Source organism: Cebus imitator, unplaced genomic scaffold, assembly GCF_001604975.1.
Source record: "Cebus imitator isolate Cc_AM_T3 unplaced genomic scaffold, Cebus_imitator-1.0 Scaffold607, whole genome shotgun sequence".
Taxonomy (NCBI): Eukaryota; Metazoa; Chordata; class Mammalia; order Primates; family Cebidae; genus Cebus; species Cebus imitator.
In genome coordinates this window covers 335,100-354,623 of record NW_016107922.1, presented here as the reverse complement: position 1 = coordinate 354,623, position 19,524 = coordinate 335,100, and the positions used below count along the sequence as shown (strand labels likewise).

Here is a 19,524-nt window from a genome sequence, read left to right as displayed (position 1 = left end):
GGTACGTCCATGTGATGTCAGCCCCACAAACTTGTTGCACTCACACATGGAACTTTGGGGGGTGGGGCAGTTAGGAGCCCAGGTTTTGTTCTGACCTTCACTGGACTCCTCCTCCTCTTCCTCGTCATAGTCCTCCTCCTCTTCCTCTTCCTCCTCCTCCTCTTCCTCCTCCTCCTCTTCATTCCCAGGCCCAAAGCTCTTCGAGGCCTCTAGCTCCTCTTCACTCTTCCCTTTCAGAAGGGCGTGGATCCGCACAGCCTCCTTCCACGGAACGCCGCCCAGGTCAGAGGGGGGCAGGCGAGCCTCCTCCTCCTCCTCCTCCTCTTCCTCCTCCTCCATCTCAGACTCGGAACTGCTGTGAGGAAATAAACACACAGCCAGAGTGAGGGAATGAAGGAAAACTGAGAAGGGGAAGGGGAAGGGCCACCATCAGAAGCAATGCGTCCCAGGCAAAGCACCTGCTGAGCAGGTGGAGAGAGACAGCAGGGAGTGCCATCAGCAGGACAGGGCACCTGGGCACGAGGAGCCACCTACCCGAGCCCACCTAAGGGGACAAAGGGAAGAATGCTCCTGCTCACTGACCTCGAGCCCTTCTCTGCAGGTGGATGGGGCAGGGAGGGGACCCCTGAGGGCTGCCTGTGGGTCTGCCCTAGCCTCTGCACTCGGAGGGGAGCATGCAGAACAGCTCCTTAGGGAGCCCATGGAAGTTCCTGACCATGACTGCCCATCAAGGGGCAGCCCATCCCTCAGGGTGCTTCAACCTAGCAAACACTGAGATCACTGGTTTCGGTTTCACAGAGGCTGTGAGGGCACAAGCAGGGCAGTGGACTGGTTCTGATATAAACCCACGAGTCTGGGAATTGAGAATGGAAAGCCTTCTCTCGTGCTGACCTGCTGTCTGGTTAGAGGAACTCAACTCTACGTGACAGCGGTAGGTCAGAAGGCTCTCAGCGCTGTGGGTGTCGTGGGGGGAGGGGGGGCCCTGAAAGGCCTGGACTGAACTGGCTGGCGATCAAGGCCCGTGAGCCCATGTGCTGGGGTGGGGCGAGAGATTCCATTTCCTGGAGCTCCTCAGAATCCCACCAAGTGCCAACCCCTGAGGGGGGCACTGGGGAGGCACACCAGGAAATGATGGCAAGGGTACCACTCACTGCAAAGCCACAGCACAGAGACAACGGGGAAAGGGGCGGAGGCAAACCTGCAACCCCAGGGCGGTCGCTCTTGCCGGCCGCTGCACTGCCAAGCCCTCCTATCGAAGCTGCAGCTAAGTGCGGCCGATACGGGGAGCAGCACGCGTGCGAGAATGCACATGCCACCACGGACACTACCCGAACCGCGGCTCCCGGCTCCAGACACTCCCTGCAGCTGTGTACCTCACCCCTGCCCTGCAGAGGGAGGCAGGACAGGGACAAAACTGGGCCCCTGCAACCTGTACGGCTCCAATACAGGCAAAAACCCCAGCGTTGCTGCACAAATGGAGATGTGTCTGAGTGTTTCATGGTCTGTTAATTCCCAAAGCAGCTTTTTCAGAAGCGGCCTTGCCTGCAGTGACAGACCCGGGGAAATCCGGCTTTCACAGTCAAGCCACGGCCCGACCTCTGGCCCAACAGAGCCCCAAATCCAAGAAGCATCAGGCATGGAGGGGGCATCTGCCCAACCTCTTGTGAGGGTGTGTCCTCTCTCGCCCAGGCAGGCTCGCCCACAGCCCACTTGTGTGTGAGAGGTTAGCCAGTGAATACACCACAATGGGCACTGAGGGCCCCTGCCAGGTGAAGAATCTCGCCTTGCCAAAGAGAGGACCCTGGTCCTTGTCCTTGGCTTCAAGAAGGTAACCTAGACACGCCTGGGATGCCCTGCCTACAGGGCTGTGGCCGTCTGCCGGGGACCTCGGGTCATGTCACACAGCCTAGTTGATTAGGGTGAGGCTTCAGGTCGCACGGTATCCAGTAACCCGGAGACTGAGATCAAGCATGTGGACAATCAATCAATCAATCATTGCATGTGAAATAAAAACTCCCAACACGGAGTCTCAGGGGAGCAATACTCCTGGCATTTTGTCACACATGGGTAACAAGAGAGTACAGCCGTCCTGGCCCCACAGTGAGCACAGTGGAAGCTGAGTCTGGTTCTCTCCTGGACTCACCCCGTGTCCTTCCTCCCTTGGCTCACTGGCATCTGTGCCCTCTCCCTGTAATGAGTCACAACCATGAGTACAACAGCTTTCAGTGAGCTCTGTGAGTCCTAGCAAATGATCAAACCTGCAGGTGATTCTGGGAGACTCTGGAATTTGACACTGGGGTCAGAAATGGGGCAGTCTTGTGGGCTGTACCCCCTTTCAGTTGGCTAGTTCCCCACTCTGCCACACCAGCTCTGCTCCTGGCTGGCTGTGTGACTGTAGGTTGATTACTTGTGCTCTCTGAGTTTGCACGTTCATTCACTCACCCAGCGAACATTTCTGAGCACCTACGGCTCAGCCAGTGCACACAGGAATAAAAAGAGCTGGCTGCTTAGTGCAAGGAGCGCAGGGCAGTGAGCCCGGCCTTGTCTGTTCATTCATCTGAATACAACTTATTTGATTATCTTCTCCTTACAATGCACTTGCTAGACGTTGTAGGGAACACAGAGGTGACACAGGAAAGACCCTATGCTCAGCTGGGCCCAGTGGCTCTGGCATTTGTGATCCCAGCACTGTGGGAGGTTGAGGCAGGTGGATCATTTGAGCCCAGGAGTTTGAGACCATCCTGGGCAACCACAAGGAGACCCTGTCTCTACCAAAAAAAAAAAAAGAGAGAGATAAAAATAAAATAAAAAAAGCCCCCTATTCTCACGGGGAGAAAAGATGCATGCATGCCATGCTAAAGCACAGAATACAGGCACGGTGGGTGGAGGGCAGGAGGAGGGCTAAGGCGGGCAAACCTAAGAATCTGGGCCACAGAAAGCTTGGTATCTGGATTTTGACTAGTTTTCAGCATTACCTTTACTGGTATTCCTTTTGCCTTACGTTTGTGTTTTCATTAACTTACTTTCTTCTTTTTTTTTTTAAGATGGAGTCTTACTCCGGTGGGCTGGAGTGCAGTGGTGCAATCTCTGCTCACTGCAACTTCTGCCTTCTGGATTCAAGCGATTCTCCTGCCTCAGCCTCCCGAGTAGCTGGGACTACAGGCGCGCCACCATGTCCAGCTAATTTTTTTGGTATTTTTAGCAGAGACGGGGTTTCACCGTGTTGGTCAGGCTGGTCTTGAACTCCTGACCTCGTGATCCACCCGCCTCGGCCTTCCAAAGTGCTGGGATTACAGGTGTGAGCCACTGTGCCCGGCCTAATTTACTTTCTTATTAATGAACAACGATACGTACCTAGTGCATGTTATTTGATATTGTTTGGGCTGGGCGTAGTGGCTCACGCCTGTAATCCAAACACTTTGGAGGCCAAGGCAGGCAGATCACCTGAGGTCAGGAGTTCAAGACCAGCCTGACCAACACGGTGAAACCCCATCTTAAAAAAAAAAAAAAAAAAAAAAAAAAGAAAAAAAAAAAAAAGACATTGAACATAAAATAAGGCTAAGGACGCATCTACACTCACCTTAAATCTTTGCTGGGCCAAGGGAAGGCCTCCTGGTTCCTCCTTCCCAGCTGAGTAGCTGGGGCCTGTGCAAGGCTGCCCAGCAGTTGGCAGCAGGGTGGGGCCACGCTGCCACTCACTGGGAGGGGGCCTCAGTGCAGGCCTGTCCTCACCCTGCGCCATGTTATCAGGATGGCTGCACAGGCACAATGTGGGCACTGAATAAATGCCCCGAGATGAGGACAGAGAGGCCCGCTCACAGCTGTTAGTGTCACATCAGCTGGTTTCACAACAGCTGAAGGACCAGGGGAGCACAGAAAAGAGCAGAAAACAACCCTCACCTCTGTGCATCAGCTGCAAGCCCAGCCCACCTCCCAGAGACCTTGCCGCGTGCTGCTGTAGCTCCCAGACAGGCCACCCTCTCTTTGTGAGGGACACAGAGAAAGCCGGCAGGGGTTGCCAATGCCGTTCCAGCCCATCATTTTCACAGAACTGGGCAGTCTCTGGGTCTGCCTAGGTCCTGTGCACCACACCCAAGACTCGCAGTTGAATTTAGTGCCTTGAGGCTCCGAGCACCTGCATCTCTGGGGGAAGGGTGCAGAGGAGGGAGAAACCTGCAGTGTGGCTGACCCTCTGGACTCTAGCCTGGATACTTCTTAAGGACAGAGAATCACTATACCAGAAACAAATGCAACACAGACAGCCAACTTCTCCCTTCCTCTGGGGAGAGGGTGACTTTTCAAAAGACTGCCTCCCAGGAGAGACGGGGTCAGAAGATCTAGTCATCAAGATCACCTTTCCCTCCTTACAGGACTGGCGCTGGTGAGAACTTATTGTCCTGAGAGGTTGTTTGATTCGGGTCTGCCTTCCCCGGGGCCACACTCTCTCTCCACGGGCAGGTGCCGGGTCACCACCGTACTCCTCACAGGGCCAAGCATGGCCAAGACAGCAGGAATGTGCCAGGGGCCGCAGTGAAAGCCAGGGCAGGGTTATGCTACTTTCAGAGGTGTCAGAGGTTCACCCCAACTGCCCGCTGGTAAAGCCTCCATCAGAAGGTGCTGGCCCTTCCAGTTAGAAGAGTGTCCAGCAAAAACCCTCCCTGCTTCAGTTTACACCCAGCTACTCAATTGAAAGCACCTGCCCTGAATCTGCCCCCCAGCTGTCTTCCCACTAAGGCACTGACAGGTCTAGCATGGGAAAGAAAACCAATGTGCACGTGATTTTTGCTCCACTTTATGTGCTCTGCAGCCCTCTGCTGTGTCAAGAGGGGCAGATCCAAGGGTGACAGTGATGGATGGAGGGAGCCCTGACCGCGTGCCCGTAGCACAAGGTGGTTCTCGTGGGTAGCTCATTGAATTGCACAACTGCTCTTGGACTTTGCTGCCCTGCTTTTGTAAATGATGAGACTGAAGCCTAAGGAAGTTGGATTATTTGCCTAAGGTGATGCTGGGATTTCCACCAGGGTCCATGGATTATGAGACTCACCATGTGTCATGCTGTGCCCTCCTGGGTGGTTCTACCAGAACCACCTGCCAGGGTGACAAGACTAGGAAGAAGGTCTTGATCAAGCTCCCGGCTGCCCGGACACAGCCTGACAAGAGCAGACCAGGAATTCAAGCAGACCCTACCACGAATGAAGCAGGCTGCTGCCAGGAACCACTGGAAGTTCCTGGGTGGTTTTCAAAGGGCAGTGGCAAACCATGGTCTTCACTTTTAAACTTAACCCACTCATAATCAGAAGGACTCTGACATCGTCTGTCCTGCTGGGCTGCACCCCTAGGTACCCTTCCCTGACAACCATGCGAACACTCTCCTGCTGAGCAGGCAGCTGGAGAACATGCACATCATGCAGCAAGTTTTACGCAGTGGAAACTTAATCCATGTTAAAACTAGCATCCTGCTCGGCAATGGCTCAGGAGCTGCCTCTGTGGGGAAAAGGGGGTGATGCGGGAGGGAGAGGAACAGGCAGAAATTCCCATGTATTCACAGCCAGCCTTGAAGGAGCTGCCCTCTCTCACTTGAAGCGTTATTCTGACAGAGAGCAACGCCTGCCATCCACTTTTCTGTGACCTCACCTGTCCCATCAGAAGAGGCACCTGTGCGTGCTAACCCTCCTGACTTCTCTCTAGAGCCGTGAATGTGTAAACACTAAAGAACGTCTGCCATGAGCACGGCACCGGCCGCCTTGGGCGCCTTCTTCCAGAAAGGAAGGCAATCGTGGAAAACAACACTAACATCACAAACCAGCTCTCCCTTGGCTTTGACCACCTGGCCTTTCCATCGAAAGCAAAGGTGCTATTTCCAGGGTCTCCCCCAGGAGACAGGCCCCCCTTGCCTGCAAGGTAGAGGGATGAAGCTGATTAGGCCTGGCCAGGGGTCTGTGACAAGGTTTAGGCTTTACAGGCGCTTGTGTGACTAAACCATGAATCGATTATGAGACTCATCTGGGGTATCTGTTAGAAACCGACGTTCCTGGCCTTCACCCCAAACCTACTGAATTAAGATACTCCAGGAGGGCCTACAAATTACATTTATTTTTGTTTTTGAGCCGAGGTCTCTGTCGCCCAGGCAGTGAACTCCTGGGCTCAAGCAATCCTCTCACCTTAGCCTCCCGAGGAGCTGGGACCACAGGAGTGCACCACCATGCCTAATTTTTGAGTGATCCTCTTGCCTTGGCCTCCCAAAGTGCTGGGATTACAGGTGTGAGCCACCATGCCTGGCTGGAACTGTGTTTTTTTTTTTTTTTTTTTTGGGGGGGGGGACGGAGTTTTGCTCTTGTTACCCAGGCTGGAGTGCAATGGCGCGATCTCGGCTCACCTCAACCTCCGCCTCCTGGGTTCAGGCAATTCTCCTGCCTCAGCCTCCTGAGTAGCTGGGATTACAGGCACGCGCCACCATGCCCAGCTAATTTTTTGTATTTTTAGTAGAGACGGGGTTTCACCGTGTTGACCAGGATGGTCTCGATCTCTTGACCTCGTGATCCACCTGCCTCGGCCTCCCAAAGTGCTGGGATTACAGGCGTGAGCCACCGCGCCCGGCCGGAACTGTGTTTTTAACCAAGCATCCCAGGTGATGTTTATCATCAGGGAAATTTAGAAAAATTAAACTGGTGTTTCTCAAATTGTCGTCTTCGGACCACATCATCGCCTGGGAACTTTTCAGAACTGAAAACTCTGGGGCTTTACCTCAGACACGCTGCATCAGAAACCCAGCCCAACACGTTGTGCTTTTATCACAAGCCCTGTGTGACTCTGGCATGGGGAAAGCTTGGTCACCAACATTCTCAGACAGGGTTTGAGCCCAACTCAAGTCCGGGCATCAAGCCCCTGCTTAGGGAAACCAATACAAGACTTCCTTGCCCTGCCCTCCCAGTGAGGGTGACCCACGCTGCACCAAGAGAGGAAAAGCAGTGGTGACCCCGGGCGTCGGGCTTTGTCCGTGCTTTATGGCTGAATCCTCACAGCACACCTAGGAAGTGCGGAACCTCTGCAGATGGGAAACTGAGGCAGGGAGAAGCTAAGTAAATTACCAACAGCTAGCAGCTGGCAGAGCTGCGCTTAAAATCCACGCCTTGCTTGACTCCAAAGTCAGGTTCTGAAACATCATGCTGCTGTCCCCTGCAGCAGAGGCCAAAGTAACGAGTTCACTGAACTTGTGACATGAGAGTTCCTGGGCTAGACTGATTGATGCCTTAAAACTATGCCATTTCTCATCTTCTAGTCTAACATCTCAGCAAGGAAGGACTGAGGGCTGGAAATGCACCCAACTCTGTGCTTGGTGCTCAGGGAAGAGAGAAGAAGACACCACACGCTTCCTGTGTCTTACCGCCATCCAGGGAGTAAGACATTTACAGCTCCTTCCCCTGGACGCTTTTGTTGTTGTTGAGACAGGGTCTTGCTCTGTCTGACAGGCTGGAGAGCAATGGCATGGTCTTGGCTCGATGTAACCTCTGCTTCCCAGGTTCAAGTAATTCTCCTGTCTCAGCCTCCTGAGTAGCTGGGACTACAGCCAGGCCTGGATAATTTTTGTATTTTTTTGTAGAGATAGATGGGGTTTCATCATGTCATCCAGGCTGGTCTAGAACTCCTAGGCTCAGGTGATCCGCCTGCCTCGGACTCCCAAAGTACTGGGATTACAGGCAGGAACTACCCCATCAGGCTGGGCTCTTCACCTTTTTTTTTTTGAGATGGAGTCTCCCTCTGTTGCCCAGGCTGGAGTGTAATGGCACAATCTTGGCTCACTGCAACCTCCGCCTCCCGTGTTCAAGCGATTCTCTTGGCTTAGACTCCCAAGTAGCTGGGATTACAGGTGTGTACCACCATGCCCAGGTACTTTTTGTACTTTTAGTAGAGACAGGGTTTCACCATGTTGGCCACGCTGGTCTTGAACTTCTGACCTCAAATGATCCGCCCGCCTTGGCCTCCCAGAGTGCTGGGCTTACAAGTGTGAGCCACTGTGCTCGGCTAGCTCTTCACTTTTAAGAGACTATTTTTCATTCTCTATAGCACTGAATGCTAATTTTTTTTTTTTTGGAGATGGAGTCTCACCCTGTTTCCCAGGCTGGAGTGCAATGGCGTGACCTTGGCTCACTGCAACAACCCCTTTCCAGGATCTAGCAATTCTCCTGTCTCAGCCTCCCGAGCAGCTGGGATTACAGGTTCGTGCCACGACACCTGGCAAGTATTTGCATTTTTAGTAGAGACAGGTTTTACCATGTTGGCCAGGCTGGTCTCAAACTCCTGACTTCAAGTGATCTGACTGCCTCAGCCTCCCAAAGTGCTGGGATTATAGGCATGAGCCACTGTACCTGGCTGGAGTTTTGCTCTTGCTGGGTAGGCTGGAGTTCAATGGTATGATCTCGGCTCACTGCAACCTCCACGTTCCAGGTTCCAGTGATTCTCCTGCCTCAGCCTCCCCAGTAGCTGGGATTACAGGCACCTGCCAACATGCTCGGCTAATTTTTGTATTTTTAGTAAAGATGGGGTTTCATCATGTTGGCCAGGCTGGTCTCAAACTCCTGGCCTCAAGTGATCTGCCCACCTCAGCCACCCAAACTGGCGTGAGCCACCAGGCCGGCTCTTCACTTTTAAGAGGCTATTATTTATTGTGTATAGCACTGAATACTAATTGTAATTTTTTTTTTTTCTTTTTAAGATGGAGTCTCACCCTGTCCCCCAGGCTGGAGTGCAATGGCATGACCTTGGCTCACTACAACCTCTGCCTCCTGGGTTTAAGCAATTCTCTTGCATGAGCCACTGCGCCTGGCCTTTAATTAATTAATTAATTAATTAATTTTTAAAAGACAGAGTCTGCCTCCTAAGTAGCTGGCATTACAGGTACCTGCCAACATGCCCAGCTAATTTTTGTATATTTAGAAGAGGTGGGGTTTCACCATGTTGGCCAGGTTGGTCTTAAACTTCTGGCCTCAAGTGATCTACTTGCCTCAGCCTCCCAAAGTGCAGAGATTACTGGCGTGAGCTACCGTGCCAGCCAGCTCTTCAATTTTAAGAGACTATTTTTCATTCTGTATAGCACTGAATGCTAATTTTAATTTTAATGAAAAAACAATTTTTTTTTGAGACGAAGTCTTGCACTGTCGCCCAGGCTGGAGTAGAGCGGCACGATCTCGGCTCACTGCAACCGTCGCCTCCCAAGTTCAAGCAATTCTCCCTGCTTCAGCCTCCCCAAGTAGCTGGATTATAGGCGAGCACCATCATGCCCAGCTAATTTTTGTATTTTTAGTAGAAACAGGGTTTCACTATGTTGGCCAGGCTGGTCTCGAACTTCTGACCTCATAATCTGTGTGCCTTGGCCTCCGAAAGTGCTGGGATTACAGGTGTGAGCCACTGTGCCCGGCCTTTTTCTTTTCTTTTTTTTTTTTTTTTTGAGGTAGAGTTTCACCCTGTCCCCCAGGCAGGAATGCAATGGCACGATCTTGGCTCACTGCAACCTCTGCCTTCTGGGTTCCAGCGATTCTCTTGCATGAGCCACTACGACCTGCCTTTATTTTAATTTTTAACTTTTTCTTTTTGAGGTGGAGTCTTGCTCTGTTGGGCAGGACGGAGTGCAGTGGTGTGGTGGCACACTATCTCGGCTCACTGAAACCTCTGCCTCCCAGGTTCAAGCAATTCTTTTGCCTTAGCTTCCCAATTAGCTGGGATTACAGGCGTGCACCACCAAGCTCAGCTAATTTTTGTATTTTTAGTAGAGACGAGGTTTCACCATGGTGGCCGGGCTGGTCTTGAACTTCTGGCCTCAAATGATCCACCCGCCTCAGCCTCCCAAAGTGCTGGGATTATAAGCGTAAGCCACTGTGTCTGGCCAGCTCTTCGCTTTTAAGAGACTATTCTTCAATCTGTATAGCACTGAATGCTAATTTTTATTTTTAATTATGTTTTTTGAGATGGAGTCTTGCTCTGTCATGGAGGCTGGAGTGCAGTGGTGTGATATTGGCTCACTGCCACCTCCACCTCCCAGGTTCAAGCGATTCTCCTGCCTCAACCTCCCAAGATCTGGGACTGCAGGTGCCCACCACCATGCCTGGCTAATTTTGTATTTTTACTAGGGACAGGGTTTCACCATGTTAGCCAGGCTGGTCTCAAACTCCTGACCTTTTTTCTTGAGACAAGGTCTGGCTCTGTCACCCGGTCTAGAGTGCAGCCAATCATCCCCTGGACCTCAGCCTCCCAAAGTGCTGGGGTTACAGGTGTGAGCCACCACACACAACCTGTGCTTATATTATTCTAATCTGTTTTACATTTTAACACAAANTCTTGGCTCACTGCAACTTCCGCCTTCCAGGTTCAAGCAATTCTCCTGCCTTAGCCTCCCAAGTAGCTCAGACTGCAAGCATGTACCACCAAGCCCAACTAATTTTTGTATTTTCAGTAGAGACGGGGTTTCAGCATGTTGACCAGGCTGGTCTTGAACTCCTGACCCCAAGTGGTCTGCCCACCTTGACCTCCCAAAGTGTTGGGATTACAGGTGTGGGCCAGTGCGCCCAGCCTGAATGCTAGTTTTAAAATCTTTTTTTTAAACTTGAATTTGAGTAAGATGGTGCATGTATTGCATTGCGTAGATGCAATGGTTTCATGTTTTCTGTGCTGCCCTTCTGTGACACCTGCTGTTAACGCCAGGGTTTAGCCTTTCTTCGATGTCCTTGGTACATTACATGAACTTGCTGCCCCACTGCCTCTCCCAGTTGATGAATTACAGTGGAGAAAATGGTGTTGACCGACACTTAGCCCAAGGTCAAGCCAGTAGCTCAAGGGTTTATACGTGTGTTTCGTTTCGACACACGGCACCTCTCACCCTCACTGCAGGGTCAGTAGAGAGAATGTGGGCTCCCCCTCATCTGGGCACAGCCGGGAGGGTGGGACCTCCCTGGGTGGTCTGGATAGGGAAGCAGAGGTCTGGATGAGGATGCACCATCAGTGACAGCTTTGGAACTGCAGACGCCAAGGCTGAGGCTGTCCCCGGCATGCATGGAGGTGCAATCTGTGAGGCCGCCCAAGACCGGGTCCAGTCAGAGGGTCTCTGACATGAGGGCTGAGGTGGCGGGTGCAGCTGAAAGCAGCTCGGCCCAGCAAACACCCTCTGGAAAGCGTTCTTGGACCTTCTGTTCTCCCTATCCCCACATGTTCCCTTCGTCATGGCTAACTCAAGGTGACTGGTGTGTGGCTCAAATGCTCTTCCAGGCCCCTGACGCCTACGCCCCTCGGGGTTGCAGCCTGTGTCCCTGTCCTGAAGCCCTGCAAGACACAGGCCACTCATTTATTCTTGGCTCTCTTGGTCATCTGTAATTGGCTGAGCACTTTGAACCTGTCTCTGCTGACACTGGAAGCCCTGGGGTGCAGGACAGCAGACACAGGGGGTCCCGGGGTCAGAGCATGTACACCCCACAGGCGTCACCCGGTTGGACATGATTACAGCTCCGGGACTGGCTAAGCAGGCATCCACTGGTACTGCATGTGGCCCTGGGGCACAAGTTTTCAGCCCCTTTCCTTACCCACTGGAGAGATGAGCTGGCCTCCTCAAGATAGCCTGGTGTGCTGGCGGCTGAGTCACCCAAAGTCCTTCCCCTGTGCCTGTCCTTCCCTCTGCTGATTCTGTGAACCACCTGGGGGCAGAGCCTGCCCCTTTCCTTCCCAATGACGAACTCGGAGCTGGGGACATGTCAGGAAGGAATAAGTATCTCCTGAATCTCTGAGCTGAGTCTGATGGAGGATGGGGCTAAGAACCTAAAAGGGACTGGGAGAACAGACTGCAGGCAGCAGAGACGACAGCAGATCTCCTGGGCTGGCCCCAGGGAAGCCTGAGTTGGAATCTCAGCTCCAGCCTCAGTGACCCCAGCTGTGGTCACTAACAGCTTCCTGGTTACTTTATGGGGCTCCTGTGAGGAAGACCCAGTGAGGCCACTGGCATGGATGCTGTGCCGTGTAACCTGCAGGGCCTCCTTGAGCCAAGTGCTGCTCTCAACAGTCAGCGCGTAGGCTCACTCCCCTCGCATGCCAGTTCTGTGAGGAAGCAACTAGCATTACGTCCTTTCACGGAGGGGAAACAGAGGCACATAGTGGTGAGGAGGCTCTTAGGGCCGCGTGGTGGGTGGGCACCCTGCAGCCCTGTGTGCTGACCTGCTGGCGACGTCCTCCTCGGCGCCCGTGTCCAGCACACTGCTCAGGTTGTGCTCAGCCTGTGTCTCTTCGGGCACCTCCTGCAGCACCTCCGCCTGCTTCAGAGATAGGCGGTAGTTCTCCAGCTCGATCCGCTCCGGGGTGCCCCTCAGCCGCTTGGCGATGCTGGGCTCCTCCAGGCCATTCACGCCTGAACCTGCGGGACAAGCACAGAAGCACCGTGCTGAGCCCTGACCACTGATGGGGCGTGGGGGTGGGGGCTGACACCCAGGCTGCGGGCCCTCCACCAGAGCATGGGGCACGTCGAAGGTCAGGGCATTCGCCAAGTTGCCCGAGGCCAGGAAAGGCCCCTGGCCTCCGAGTGGGAACTTCACTACGCAGGAGAAAGGAGTGCGGCCCAGTCTGCCCTCCAGGTAAGCGCGTTCTCGCTCCTTCATCCCCCTGAACCCCAGCCCTTAGAGGGGAGATGCAGCCTTCTCACAGGGTGACTGGTGGTGAGGGGTGCGTCAGACTGCAGGCAGCCAGGAGTCCCTGAAGCAGCCTTGCCTGAGAAGGGCATCTCCACTGCAGCCTGCCCCAGGATCCAAGACCCCACCAGGCTCACGCCCCACTGTGGGCTGCCCCAGGTGTGTCCCCCGCTGTGGGTCACCACAGAATCCCAGGATCTGCCCCCACCAGGCGTGTGTGCCCTGCCACTGAAGGGGCCCGCGAGCTGCCTGCAGAACGTCTCATGCTATGGACCTGTCTCCTGACGGGTTAGATAAGGAACTTCCTGTTTAATAAGGCCACGTGGGTGATGCCACCCCTATAGCAGCACTGCTGCTCAGAGGAAGGACACCAGGCCCAGCCGCTCATGCAAGTGGCACCCAGGCCTCTTTTCAATGTGCAGGCACACTTCCCAAGCAGTCCTCTGTGGGTCTTTTCACCCTGTGGTTTCAGCATCACTGGCGGCCTTGGCCGGAGTCCTGCGTATGCAGAGGGGGTCACAACACGGTGATTTTAAAACCTCATCACTCCTCCTCCACTACCATTCTTTGGTAAAGAAGCACTTTTCCCATTTTTTTCTTTATACTTTCAGGTACTGCTATGGACTTGGACTTTTTAAAAAGTAAATTTTACGACTGTGCTTTGGTTTCCTTTAATGTGGAGGAGTTCTGCTGCCTCCCTTATCACCACCATTATTCTCTGTTGACGTCCCTTGTCCTCTGATTCTGGTCAGAGGAGGCCCATCAAGTGTCCTCGGGTGTGTCCTCTGTAATACAAGTAGCACCAGGACCAGGTGGAGGCAGGCAACCCCAGGTCACACGCCTGGCTCCAAGGTTGAAGGGTCTTAGAAAAATCACAGAACTCCTTGGGGCTCATTTCACATCCATACATGATGGCAACACCGACCTCCCAGGGCCGCCACGAACACTGAGTGAAACACACACACACACACACACACACACACACACACACACACACACACACGGGGGTGCGTGCTGACCCTGCATCCCCCATGCATGGTGACCCTCCTGGGAGTGCCCAGGAAACACGAGTGAAGCGGCAAGTCTGGTGTCCGGTCATGTTTCCACCACCACGTGTGTCCTCCTACACGGGTATGCCATGTGCACTGGCTCCAGTTATTGAGAAACAGGGCTGAGGCGCAGTGCCATGTGGCAGCAGCCTGGTGTTACCAGACCTTTAAGGAGGCGGGGAAGGGGCAGAGATGCCGGAGGGAGCAGGCCAGCAATTCCTGCAACATTCCAAGCTCTAGGAGACTACACTGGTTTTGGGATGCCGCGTCATACAAGCCTGTGTTGAGAGGCAGGTGTTCCATCAGGCAAAACCCGGCTAAAGGAAAGCGGCGGGTGACTCAGCAATTTTTGTGGCATGTCAGGTTGTGCACAAGTGTTTTTTGAAAGCCTGCACTTCTGTTGTGGGCAGTGTTTGAACATCTTTGCGACAGCCTCAGAAAGAGCTTTCCATGAACACTGGCAGTCACAGGATAAAGTCTTGGCACATCTGTTGGAATTACTGGCATCCTTCACATTTATTTACTAGAGCATCTTTACTGAAAAACAAGATCCAGTGGGGTATTCATGTCCAAATTCAGGTCATTGTCTGACGAAGGTTACCTGGGATCACTTGTGCCCTGGGAGAGCAAAGGCCCTAACTGTACCAGCTCACCATTCCCAAATCCCAGTCTGCTCATCCCCTGTTTCTCATCAAATCCCACGGCCTCCCCATAACGAAGGGGAGAGGGCTGAGAATACCCTGACTGCAGCACCATTTGATTCTTTCCATCATTTATTTTTGACACCTGCCATGAAATGGAAACATGAGAAAGGGAGGTAAAGTCAATCAACTACCCAAGAAGCAGCTTTCTGGGAATTCCATAAACATGGAATAAAAACGGGCATTTCTTCTAGAAGGGAGAAGAAAAATAGAATAACTATCCCTTCAGGGAAGCAAACAACGAACACTCATCAATTCCGATCCAAGCAATTTTCAGGTAGAGTGAACAAACACGTAGGAATACATGTGGCGTCTGTTTGACGTGGGTAACGTGGATTGTCCCGCAAGAACTCTACTAGGACCATGGAAAACAACGCAGATTAAGACTCTCCACTCTAAAAGAGCTGCAGGCTAGCGCCTGGGAGACAGTCCTGCAGGAACAATTTCAGCGCAACGTGTCAACTACCACGACTGAAGTATGCACGCCGTCATGGGACCACGTAAAGATGGCGAGTTAGCACATCGACAGAGTCAAGAAAGGTGTTCTGGAGGCATATGGACTTAGCCAGCTGGAAAAAATACATTCTGTGGGGGAGGCACTATGATTTTGCAAAGGAAGTAACTCAAGTTCAGGTCACAGCTAGTGAGCAGTGGGACCAAGAATCATTCAGGGGATTACCATGCTGTCGCTAGACTTACGACATGGAGAAGAAAAACCAGGCACAGTCCTATCTGCCTTCCCATTTGGGCATCTTCACCATAATCTCCTCCTCACTGTAATTTGCTGGCTGAGGGACACAGCACTTCACAAAAGCTTCTTGGAGCAGAGAACCTGGCACTGGACGACGGACACTCAGTCCTCCCACTGTCACTGCCCTGGAAATGCTGCAAACCCTGCAGACTAACGGGTCATCAGGCAGCAGAACTTGGCAGTCCAGGCCCAGGGCCGGAGCTCTGGGAGTGGAAATGCTGATTTAATTTTGGGCTTGGCTACAACCAACAAAAAAGAAACCAGAAGCACTCAGAATTGTTCAGATCCTTCACACGCCAGTCCCTAGAGAAAGCGTGTTTTGGGCTGTGAAACCTGCAGAAATGTTGTGCTGGAGATGGTGCAACAGGGAAGGTGGGAAGCAGCAGCTGCCGCTCCTGTGGAGACCCACCAGGTCCACACGAGCCCCAACACACCCTGTGGCGAGGCAAGGACACGGAAGCACACTGGCAGGCCGTTCCCAGGGGCGAGGTCTTCACGGGGGTTCAGTGTTTCCAAAGGGAAGGTGGCACCCAGAGGACACTGGGCAAGAACCCCAAACTCACCAACTGCCAACATAAGCTCCAGATTCCCAGCCCTTCACCTCAAAGTGCCATGGGAAATTAAACACACATACATACCCCAAACAATCAGCATACACACTCCCCCCCAAACAATAAGCATAAACACCCCCCTCCCCAAACCAATCAGCATCCTTGATTCTCCGTCCTGAGCAAGGGGCTGTCTGTCAGATGAATCAGATGATAATGAGAAACCAAGATAGCGAAAGCAGTAACAGCGGGGGCCTGGCCAGGGACGACAGCCCTGTGACCTCCTCCCTCATCAACTAATGGCAGGGCCCCGGAGACAGCAGGAGTGCAGATGTGGACAAGCACTTTGCAAAGTGCTGGACGGCAAAGCCGGAAGTGCACCCTGCCTGTGAGGCTGGCTGGCCCCACGCCGGCCCTCTACTTCACATGCCTTAGTGTACCAACAACCCCACAGGGGCTTTCCAGCTCAAAGCGGGATGAAAGATATGCAATCATTTCCAAGGCCAAGTCTTCACTAAGTCAGGGCAGGCAGCTCTCAGGTCACTGGGAGGCCAGTTACAGCCCCACACATACCACAAGGAAACAGCTCCCAGGATCTGGGCCATATCCTAAATAGGAAAAGGCTGTGGGCCTCACCTCGGGTTCTGTTTTTGAATAGTCGCTGCTTGCACAAGCTCTGTACATCACTCTGGAAGAAATGCTTCTAACAGAACCACCTGCTCTCGGCTGATGGACAAGAGCTGCTGGGGGCTTTACTTGCATCCGCCTGACTCCCGGAGAGGCATGGGCGCAGAGGCCAGGTCTTCTCAGGGTCTCAGCAGGCAGCTCCTCTTCCTCCTCCCTGCAGTGGTAGCAACCCCCCCACCGCCCCGCTACTCAGCAGCGCAGCTGCTGTGGACACTTCAGGGCTCTGGGCCACCGGGAAGGATGTCGCACAGGAAATCAGGATGTCGAGGGCCTTTTCTGCCTCTTTCTGGCCTGTCTTCCTATTCCTTTTTCCTTTCCTTCTTTATAAGCTTGGGAGAGTTTGAATGGAATATGAGTCTGACGAGGACTGAGGGAAAGGTGCTGTGCAGAAACTGATCCCGTCCTGTTTGCTGTATCTGTAAGTAGGATGGCAGCCGGGCTTTATTCATCCCATCACTGATTCCACAAATGTTTCTTGACTACTGGCTTCTAGCCAGACACCTTGTGGGTGCTCAGGCACACCAGTGACACAGCAGGCAAGTTCCGTGCCCTGGGGCAGCCCACATCCTGAAAGAGTCTGGGTGTCACCCACCTGCTGAGAGAGGCTGATGACCCCAGGGAGATAAAAGGGGCCGCAGACTGTGGTCACCCGCAGTAGGAATGGCGCTGTGATTTGAAATGACTGGTCCATTTGAGAAGTATACTCCGGCCATTAGGGAATTCAGAGATTCTCCCTAAGGTAGTCCCTCTCACTCCTGATGCTCTTCCCAGGCCATGCTGCGCATTTTTGCTGTGACTTTCAAGATCATCTAACATCATTTCAGCTTGGTGATTTCTCTTATTTGTTTTTGTAGGAACAAGGTCTCACTATGTTGCCCAGACTGGCCGTGGACTCCTGGGCCCAAACGATCCTCCCACGTCGGCCTCCCAATGAGCTGAGAATATAGGTGTGAGTCACAGCGCCCGGCCCAGCTCATGTCATGTCAGCTGCCTTCCCCACATGTCCACCCAAAGCCTTACCTGTCCTGATCTTCTTGAACTAAGGGAGGGACCAAGCCATGAATCCACTCTGAACCGCAAAGTCTCAGGGGAGATATAAGGAAGAGAAACCTCCTGAAGAAATGACCAGGCTGGCAGCATGAGCCTAAGTTTCCAGATCTGCAGCAAAACTGGTCACAGTGCCCTCGTGCTGCCTGATCCACTGCTGTCAGAAACAAAATCACCCAGGAACACTGGGGTGCCCTGCTCACAAGGGGGACCACACCTCCATCTGTTTGAGCCCATTCAAGTTGGAAAAGTGCAGTCCCTGCATTCTCCCGCACGTCCTCACACACCGGGAACCAGGGATGTAACCACGGGAAATGCAGTTAGCTGTTCTAAGACGTCTGGAATTGCTGTCTGGCCCAGACGTTTTCCTCTGCAGGGCCAGGCCTGTGGAATGTATGAAGCTGCAGAGGGAACCCACTGCCTCCATCTGGGCTGGTCAAAATACAGTGAATAATCAGCTTGGATATTCGTTCACTCCTATCTTGCTTTGAGCTATGTTCCCACAGGAGATCCTACTGGCAACAGGGGTGCCATCTTGACTTAGAAAACTAACGTAGTGGGAGGGGTCGCTATCTGCCTTGGGGACTCCATTGCTCCTCTAGTCAGGCTGCACCTCACCTGCTATCTGCACGAGAAGGGCTCTAGCCTATTCTCAGGAGGAAGTCACCCCTGGGGAGGAAAGATTCAGGGGGCTTTAAAGAGCCCTGCAGTGTACAAAAGGTCTTCCTGCGCTTATCCTCAGACACCTGGCACCACCAACCTGGGCTTTCCTCCTCTGCTGCCCTATTCACTTGACTTAGCAGACTCTGCTCAATGGGACTCACGTTTTTATACCGCTGACAGCTACATTCTCATTCCGGAGGGCAAGCAAGCCCCAGAGCCGTGTGTGGAAAGGAAGTTTCTAAGCCACTACTATGACAGAGTGGTTTCTGTCTCCACACGCTACTCCAACAAACTTCTTCTGTGGCTTCCCACTGACAGGGGTGTGTGTTCGTAAGAGTTTTCCAGGATCACACAACATGAGGTGTTTCTCTGCTGGCGAAGCTGGCGATGAGGATTAAACAGCAGTGTCAGTTGAGTGACTACCTGTGCTGGGCACTATGACAGGCAGGCTACACACAACGGCTCTGGACGTCGTGACATCCCGCAGGACGCTGTGATTACGCTGAAGGCTCTGTCTCAGTGGTGCTGAGTAACAAGTCCAAAGGCTCACGTGAGCCAGAACCAAGGCTAACCCTAGTCTCTAACAGTCCTGCCACTTACTCATGAAGGAAAGAATCTGTTTTTGACACAGGATCTCACTCGATTGTCCCAGCTGGAGTGGAATGGTGCAATCAAGGCTCACTGCAGCCTCGAAATCTTAGGCTCAAGTGGTCCTCCCGTTTCAGCCTCCTGAGTAGCTGGGACTACAGGCACGTACCACCACACCTGACTGATTTTTGAATTTTTTTTTTTTTTTTTTTTTAGAAACAGCGTCTTGCTATGTTGCCCAGGTTGGCCTCAAACTCCTGGCCTCAAGTGATCCTCCTGCCCTGACTTACCAAAGTGCTGGGATTACAGCTATCAGCCACTGTTCTCACCCTGTCATCCAGGCTGGAGTGCAGTGGTGCAATCTCGGCTTACCGCAAGCTGCTTCCCAGGTTCAAGCGACTGTCCTGCTTCAGCCCCCGAGTAGCCGGGATTACAGGCATGTGCTACCACGCCCGGCTAATTTTTTGTATTTTTAGTAGAGATGGGGTTTCACCACGTTGGCCAAGCTGATCTCAAACTTCTGATCTCCTGATCTGCCCACCTTGGCCTCCCAAAGTGCTGGGATTACAGGCACCCAGCCCCAGGATGGAATTTTTAACTGCCCTCTACACGTGAAATATTCTTCATTTGGGGTAACTGTGTTTGTATGTGGGAGCACTGAAAATAGTAGGAAAGTCGTCACATGGTTCATGGGGAAATTCAGTTGCTTTGGCGATATTTAATTATCAGAACAGTTGGGAAATTCTGAGTTAAACACTATATGCTACAGAGGCCAATGAGGAGAAAACCCAACAGGGCATGAACCAGTTCTGTACCAGGGAAAACCACCCA

At 52.8% G+C, this 19,524-nt stretch overlaps 1 protein-coding gene across 20 annotated transcripts in view; it reads right to left on the bottom strand.

Moving 5' to 3' along the window:
- Positions 1–19,524, bottom strand: part of MICAL3 (microtubule associated monooxygenase, calponin and LIM domain containing 3) — a 242,752-nt gene that overhangs the window by 46,532 nt on the left and 176,696 nt on the right. For 19 of the 20 annotated variants that reach the window (XM_037734341.1, XM_037734339.1, XM_037734346.1 and 16 more), the window contains 2 exons: positions 12,193–12,388; positions 96–355 (listed from right to left, as the gene is read on the bottom strand). In XM_037734341.1, the coding sequence (XP_037590269.1) occupies positions 96–355; positions 12,193–12,388 (456 nt within the window). The remainder of the gene's footprint in view (positions 1–95; positions 356–12,192; positions 12,389–19,524) is intronic. The other variant, XM_037734344.1, reaches the window with a different exon arrangement.